The following is an 8,351-nucleotide window of genomic DNA, read 5'->3' as shown; positions in this document are numbered from 1 at the left end:
GGCGTCGGGATTTCGTCGTCATCGCAATCAAAGGGGTCGTCGTCATCGCCGTTGTCATTGTTGTTGTTGTCGTCGTCATCGCCGTTGTCATTGTTGTTGTTGTCGTCGTCATCGCCGTTGTCATTGTTGTTGTCATCATCATCATCACAATCCAAGTCGTCCTCGTCAGTCGGCGCGTTGACTTCGCTGAACGTGGCTACTGGGGTTTCAGCGGCCTCGGTTTGTCCTTGCAAGGAGGTTTCATGGGATAGTTCCAAGTTTGTGTGTGAGTTGATGGCTTCAGGGGTGAATCCGTTGGCTTCCGCTAGCGGGCCATAGAGTGCATTCGGCTTGGTCAATTGCTGCTCCAGTGCACTGTGGTCGGCATCAGGCAGACTCGCAGTGTTGGCAGCGACTGCAGACAACAACCCGAGCAAGCTGCACAGCACTTTCATCGTGCGAATTCAATAATAACGGCAGTTCGTTGTAAGGCAATGTACCCTTGTAGTAGGAGCGTTGGTACGCCTGTGTTGAACCCATGTCATGCACAGCTGCCCCGTGTAAAAGCACTTTGTACTTGACGTTTGTATGGAAATCGTTGTCGATACGCTTTCGATCAGTGGCTCATCTATACATACATCTTCCAAATAGAATTTCATGCTGGTGGTAATAATGTGAAGTACATCTTAACACCGCCACGAAACATCGAGACACTATGCAGCCTACAATTTAGCCGCAACGCTAGTGCGCACTGTGCTCAAAATGAAGGGTAATCTTCTCTACGGTAGCATAACGTAATTGATATACGAGTAACTTAGTCACAAAATGCGAAGGTCGACTGCAAGTACCAGGTAAGGGGAGGTCGACTCGTGAAGCCTGGCTCACCATGTGATCTACTGGGGAATGTAATACCGGTACTGAGTTTACTACACTAACTTAGGAATGATTCCCTCATTATTAAAACAGTTTCACAGTTGTTTTACAGTTAACTGTAATAAATCCATCTCATTTACTTCGAAGTAAAATATACCTATGTACTTCAGGAAGTACGACGTAGTATTATACTACCGGTTGTATTAAAACTATACATGTATACGTAGTAGTATATATTTCAATTGGCAATGATACAATAATGTGATGGAAGAGGAATCGGACATTTTAAAATTGCACGAAATGTCATGAACATCCGGACATTATCTGTTATCCCGAAATGTTTCAATGAGGGAATTATCCCATCCGGATACACTTTTTCGCAAGTAGCCCTATAACCCGGGACTTGCTCCTACTCCCCAAGAGTACATACGATGCTAAATCCCCAGGGTTCACTGCATCGCCAGTGGTTAGCTATCGCTAACAACTCAGATGCACTCAACCCCTAGTGTGAGGTGCGATGGTCAGAGTGTACTAATTCTCATACCGGTATGGACACCAAAATTGTAAAAGCTCGGAGTTCTACGTAATACTCCCATACCAGTAACGTTACTGTAATCCCTGCCATCATTACACTCGCCAGCTTAACCTTGCGGTACCGTACAGGTTCAGCAATGATGTTGCCATCACATCAGATGCTGCCAACACATCAGAAGCCAAGCCTGAAGCACTTATGCACACTCTTTCAGTGCATAAGGCCCTTAGTGTCCTAAGTTAAATGCATGGATTGAGAATTGCATTTCAAGTCTTCCGAGCCGTCTCTACACACTCAAACTGTACGCATGTGGTTCTAGTGTCGGCCCTCGCGGAGTAATGTCTTAAAAATGATAATCCAAACAAGCGGTGCCATAACATGTGGTTCTAGTGTCGGCCCTCGCGAGGAATGTCTTAAAAATGATAATCCAAACTCAATTAATCACAGTCAATTAATCAAACTGTACGCCAACAAGTTTGACATTTGGGTAACACCATACCGTATACTAATACGAATGTGAAATATATCATTAGAGAGTTTTCGGAAGCACTTTTGAGATAAGATTCAGGTTGTAGGACTCATCTCAAAAGTGGAAAAAGTAAACTTTCGGTGGAGAATTCAAGATCCGGAAATATGATATTCACAACTTTCGGAAGTACCTTGGTACTTTTCACAGATTAAGATATTGTGTGTTCTACTCAAAATTTCCATAGGCGGTTCTTAAATCACCCCGATCCGAATGTCCGCGAAATGACCCCAATGACAAAAAGTGGGATTTCTCTCACAAAAGAATCGTTACTAATCACCCGATTATGACGCAGTTTCCTGAACTGAGTCAATGGACAACGATCCAATCTTCCCATTAACACTTGAGCGCGTAGGCCTCGTATGCGAGTTTCTTCGTATCCCCAGCACACATGCACACCTATGTACAGTACACACAAACATCGCAAGTACACCAAATGGACGCCCGCGCTACCGCAACATGCAACTACACCTCGTCGTACTGCCCTTTGTGGAAAACTGAGTTGGATGTCCATTTTCTGCCCAAATCTTCGAAATTCTAACCAATGAAATCATCGCGGCTATTTGTTGGCGATTTTCACAATGACTCACAATTGGCAAGTTTAACCAGAAAGCACAATAACGTTACGGATATTTACCGAACGAGCGTGTGTTTTGCCGCTCCACAAGTTTCAACGTATACAATACGTCGAGGGCGAAAGTTGTTGAGCAGCGTTGATAGGCGTCCTGGGTAGCCGGTAAAACCACGAATATATGACAGAACCACGCATATATGTAAGATACCGCTACTCGCATCCGAGTCGGCGTCTTTTTCGTGACTATTCGACATGTTCACCCCAGTTCCTGGGTTATAGCAACTTCTCCCGTGGGATTCATGGAATGAGATTTATTCAGATAATGTACGGATAAAAGCGAGATTTCATGGAGTCCCAGGGATAAATCTCAATTTCCCCACCCATGAGATTTATTCCGATTCACACACACAGGCCGCCGCACTCTGAATACATGTAGCTGCTACGAGCGCGGCACCAAATGAAACACTCGGGCGGACCGGAAGCGACTGCTCAGTACATTCAATCAAACGTTACAGTAGAAATCTATCATGTCGAAGCGCATGCCGCAGTTCGTCGCCGCAAATTATCTCACTCGTCACTAAAAAGAGGGCAAACCCTTGAGCTCATGGTATGAGATTACGCATGCTGTGATAATCGATAAGCTCGAGCCAACTGTGACGTGGACTCTGACAAAACAATCTACGTGGTGCTCACTAATTCGTTTACCCTGCTGATGCCGCTGTCATCGCCCTCACAATCGGGGCGACTTGGTTGCCGCTGCGACGTTGAGGGTAGTGGCGACGGCGTCAGCAGGGTGGACACATGGCCATTCGACGTAGGGCTGTGACAGTCGGTGGCGTTCAGAGGTCCAATTAAGCATCGACAGGGGTTACCAGTATCGTACATGTGCACAGTTCACTGTGACGCCGCCGTCGCATCACGTCGACGTTCTACGTCAAAATTGCGCTTGAGTTCAATAAAATGGTAATTTTATGTTTGGATCTTTCAAATATAAATCTAACCCCTATAAAACCTGCCAGTGGAAGCAATAATTCCGGGGTTATCTAAGGGTTATCCGTATAAAAGAGCAACTCCACCGTCCGTGTTGCCCTTAGATGAAATGGACTCGTCTGTGTAGCACACCGCCGTCACCACTCGGTCGGGCGTACGGCATGCGATCACCGCGTACCGCCAGGTCCTGGCCAACCAGCTGTACTTGCTCTAACGGTAAAGAGTGACAACCCGATGCTCGGTCGTTCCGCCACCTATTCTAGGCGTTTGGCTAACGTATCGCTATGTCCAAGGTATGTCTTATATGGATAAATTAACACAGTGTAAGTGACTACTACCAGCACGAGCCTATGTATGTCCATTCCGTGAAGGAGTGTTCTGTACAGTACATACTGGACCGCCGATGTGCCGGTGATGCCACCGAGTCACCACCAGTATAAGGTACTCTAATGCGATATTTTTGAGGTAACAACCCTCATACCGGAACAGTACTGTATCTCAACCGAGATTCGCATAGTTTTGATTTCCGAAAAATCTCTATTACTTCGAAGTAGTTAGAGAGTTTTCGGAAGCACTTTGAGATAAGATTCAGGTTGTAGAAAAGTAGAAAAACTAAAATTTTCAGAGAATTATTCACCGAAAATTTCAATTTTTCCACATTTAAGTTACTGAAATGAAATATTTACAGCTTTTGGAAGTAATTTTCAGAGATTCAAATACGGATATTCACTGAACGAGCGTGTTTTTGCCGCTGCCACCAGTTTCGACGGACGAGGCGTCGAGGGCGAAAGCAGTTGAGCAGCTTTGATAGACGTCCGGCGGGAGCCGGAATAACCACGAATACATGACAGAACCACGCATACGCATAACGTACTGCTACTCTTATCCGAGTCGGCGTCTTATTAGTGACCATTCAACAGGTTCACCCCAGTTCCTTCGTTCCTTAGCCCGTGGTGGTTTCGGTGTAACCAAAACCGAGTTTTTGTTGTGATTGGCTCAGAAATTCATTCCCTCTGCGAGCAATCATCTCTGTAGTGGTAGTGAACCAGTGTTGAATTTGCTCCCTTAGTCAGAATTTAACGCTATAGCACCCTTCGTCCCCGCGCTCTGATATACCGCACTCACTCCTCGTTCGAGTTCAACCTGAACACTTCCCTCAGCGGCACCTTCCTTGTTTCGCGTACGGCCAGGTCACTCATGTCACCGCATCCCACGTGCACATCCACTTACGGGCCAACAATGTCCTGGTATCGCCCTTCCGTAAATCCCAGTGTTAGGTCTGGCTGTGGTGGTCGTAGGATGAGCAGTAATGATTGCTGTGGTGATGGGTGTGGCTGTGGTAGTAGTGGTTGGTTAGTACTACTGGAGGTGTGGAGCATCCGCCAGGGAGATGCTCCCTCTGGCGGATGCTCCACACGACGAGTAATACAGTACCAGGCTCTAAGGTACTGTCCTTGCTAGCTGGCTGTACAAGACCAAGTCGTGGGACTTGACCAAGAATCAAGGCAATATCTTGTGTGAGTGGAAGTTCGCGGTGCAGGCTCCAAAACGTTTATAACAGCACGATTGGCACTGGTTTAGGTCGTCCCTACACTTGGCCACGGCTATAGCTGCATTGCATTTGGCACTATAATGGCCAATTCGCCATCATCCTGGGGTTTCACTGAACTTGGACGTCAGCTTCGTATGTTCCAAATGAAGATGGTCACATTTGCACGCCTGGCTAGAAAACATAGACGGGAGACATAAGTTGCTGTAATCCGGGGTTTTATGGCATTCCTGCATATACACCCTACTTAAAATAGTCCTAGGGGAGTTTAAAAGGACCTTTAGATGAAATTAATTTTATCTAATACGGTATATAGTATATTGAATTCACTGTCAATTATAGTATACTAGTATTGAATTCAATCATTTATATTTTCATAAATAATGTATATATTTTATTAACAGTAGTTCGTGAGTTGCTCAACGAACGGAGGCAGTCAAGGCTGCAACGGCGGCTTCCCCCCGTCCGCCATCGACTGGATAAAGAAAGGGTGTGTGTGTTTGGAATCTACTTGGCCGTACACAGCTGGGGTTGACGGTCAGACGGGGACGTGCGATAACAAATGCGACAAGTCCCCCTAGTAATCGGCCAAACGGTGGCCACGTCTGGCGAAGACCAGCTCCAAAGTAACCCTCAATGGCCAACCTCATAAGAGCGGAGTGGTCACCCAATGCCCCGGCGGTCGTTCTGACCACGCCGTGATGGCAGTGGGCTTTGGCTCGTCATCTTCGGGGCAGTACTTCAAGATCAAAACTCGTGGGGAACGTCGTGGGGGGAGAAGTGCTACATCTATTTGCAACGGGGGTAGGGGGCAAAGGAATGTGCAATGTTGCCGAAGGCATCAGCTACCCCCAACTTGGCGGCCATCCCCAACAAGTAACCCCCGGCAAGCCTATAGCACCAGCCCATCGAACAACGACACGAAAACCCCGAGTCCCCGTTCACACCCAAACCGACTCGGAAACCGAGCTCCCATAAACCAAGAACGTCGCAATTCCAGGTTGGAGCTGCGAGATCTGGACTCGCACCGCCAGTGTTGGCGGAGAATGCTCGTACTTGAACATTAAATGCAAGATCGACATGTCAATGAACCGGTGCAAACGTTAGAAGTATCTGATGGCCAGAACGTCAGTGTTCAGTCGACCAGTCAATCTTGTTGGACGACAAGAGTAAAGTGTACTAGTACAACGCAGAACTTATCTACGGTGCTGATGTTTCACAGTATGGTGAACTTTATAATAACTTCTGAATGGCATGGATGCATGCAAACGTCATCATGCACGACTATCTTGACTATATGAAGACAATCGAAACGATTACTGGTAAGTCTTTACTCCAAAATAATGACACCGAAATTGATGCAACCTACAAGCAGCACTAAGCAAGTAATGATACACACTTATTACATATAGTATCTAATTGCTCGAAGAGGAAACGCTGCCATGACGACCCTTTTTGGCCTTGGGCTTGCACGTGTGGTGGGGCTTGGTCGTGGGAGGGGCATTGGACGAGCTGGGAAAGGGTTTGCGGGTACTAGAAGAGGGAGAGGTCGGAAACGGCTTGCGTGTCGACGGCGTGGGGGACTGCGACGTGGGCTTGACGTCGCCGGCCAAGGCGGGGTAGACCACGGCTTCGGCGACATTGCACATGCCTTTGCCGCCCACGCCGCGCTTGAGGGTCATGTACCCGCCGTTCCCCCAAGAAGTCCCCCACGAGTTCTTGATCTTGAACGACGTGGCGTCGTAGCCCACAGCAATGACGGCGTGGTCGGAACGGCCTCCAGGACACTGGGTGACCACGCCGCTCTTGTAGTTGCGCCACACTGCGTTGCCTGATTCGACCAAAACCGACACGGGCTGCGAGTCCAGCGCACTCGCGAGCTTGTCTTCACCTGTAGACTTGATGGTCTGACCAAAACTGAGCTTGGTCTTGGCGCAGCTAGTGCTGCACGATCCGGTCTGGGCGGTGTAGGGGTACGTGGACTCGAGACACGCGCCGTCTTTGAGCCAGTCCATGGCGGCTTGGGGCCAGCCCCCGCTGCACCCCATGCTCCCCCCGTTCTTGGAGCAGCTCACGAGTTGCTGCTCGGACAAGTCGAGAAGCTGGCCCGACGCGAGGCAGTGGGCAGTCTCGGCGGCGCCGATGGTCGAAAACGCCCAGCACGACCCGCATGACCCTTGGTTGCGCACAGGCGACAAGCACTTAGACGTGGTCCAGTCCGCGGAGGTGGCCGTGACGTTGACGGGCGTCGTGTCTTCGACGGCGTTGAGATGGCCGAGGCTGGATTGGTCGAACGAGACCTGCACCATCTGGAGAAACTCGGCGTGGGTGAGGAGCGCAAACGGGTTGTTCACGTCGAACTCGGCCTCGGGGTTGGCCTGGCGCGCCACTTCGACTTGGATTTTGGTGTCCAAGAAGCGCTGGAGCTCGTCCGATTCGACGTCGGTGAGGCTCTCGGTGTGCGTGGGAAGGGCCCCCATGGCCTGGGCAATGTCGAGAAACTGCGCCTTCCACTCGTCCAACTCGTTCTTGAGGATAGATCGCTCTTCGCTCCCCAATGTGAGGATGGACTGCTTGGCGGCTGACGCCATCGAAACGGCGGACGCGAGGACAAGGGTGGCTTTCATGGTTGAGGACGAGAGTAAGTTGAATAATGATGTCTTAACAGGTCGACAATGTACAGCATCATGCTACCTGGCAGCCAACAGTACCCTAGAATGACCGAATGTATGAGGCCCCCGCGTCAAGATACGAGGGACTTAGAGACGGACGACCTCCGAACTAGAAGCCTCTAGTTGGCACCATGACTACCGGTACATAGAGTGGAACTCGCGATGACTCTACAAGAACTACTTCTGATAAAGCTCCACAGAATTGTAAGTCAGGACAGTACTCTAGAGTAGATTCAAACTAGTATAACGTTATACATTAAACAAATTCATGAGCAGAGGAAAATATCTGATAAACATCAATTGGCATGAACATTGTAACTACCGGTATAACAGTTACTAGTACTCCGTAATTGATTGTGAGTGGCTGGACAATGACAATAATTGATTTTTGTGGATTGTCAGATCCAATTGTTATTGTATTGATGGTCTCCAGTGACTAGAATTGTGCTATTGTGTAAGTGTAATCGGTCACTTCCACACTCAGAACCATGCAGTCGACCTTCGTGCTCACGCCTGCGGAGTACTCCGCGTGATCGACGATTGGAGGAGTAAGTCATACTACAGCGTAAGTGTTCGTCGCCTCAGCTCGCTTTAGTTGAATAAAATACCAATTCTGAGCCTTGAATTGGCTCAGGATTGGTATATATAGCCCATCA

At 48.5% G+C, this 8,351-nt stretch overlaps 3 protein-coding genes across 3 annotated transcripts in view; 1 reads left to right on the top strand and 2 right to left on the bottom strand.

The window, feature by feature from the left end:
- Positions 1 to 434, bottom strand: part of H257_04439 (hypothetical protein) — a gene marked incomplete at both ends in the record, with an annotated part of 2,167 nt that extends 1,733 nt beyond the window's left edge. The window contains one exon of the mRNA XM_009828956.1: positions 149 to 434. Coding sequence (XP_009827258.1) covers positions 149 to 434 — 286 coding nt within the window. The remainder of the gene's footprint in view (positions 1 to 148) is intronic.
- A 5,290-nt stretch (positions 435 to 5,724) lies between these two features.
- Positions 5,725 to 6,001, top strand: H257_04438 (hypothetical protein; the record flags this gene model as incomplete). The annotated part of the gene is made up of 2 exons (XM_009828955.1): positions 5,725 to 5,779; positions 5,832 to 6,001. The coding sequence occupies 2 exons, from the start codon at positions 5,725 to 5,727 to the stop codon at positions 5,999 to 6,001; spliced, it is 225 nt and encodes a 74-aa protein (XP_009827257.1).
- A 437-nt stretch (positions 6,002 to 6,438) lies between these two features.
- H257_04437 (hypothetical protein) lies at positions 6,439 to 7,650 on the bottom strand (the record flags this gene model as incomplete). Its single annotated transcript, XM_009828954.1, has 1 exon — positions 6,439 to 7,650. The coding sequence occupies one exon, from the start codon at positions 7,648 to 7,650 to the stop codon at positions 6,439 to 6,441; it is 1,212 nt and encodes a 403-aa protein (XP_009827256.1).
- Positions 7,651 to 8,351: the final 701 nt, after the last annotated feature.

The sequence above is a fragment of the Aphanomyces astaci genome, assembly GCF_000520075.1.
Source record: "Aphanomyces astaci strain APO3 unplaced genomic scaffold supercont1.7, whole genome shotgun sequence".
NCBI classification, from domain to species: Eukaryota; Oomycota; class Saprolegniomycetes; order Saprolegniales; family Verrucalvaceae; genus Aphanomyces; species Aphanomyces astaci.
Note: the sequence above shows the minus strand (reverse complement) of the source record. Positions and strands in the feature narration are given on the sequence as shown.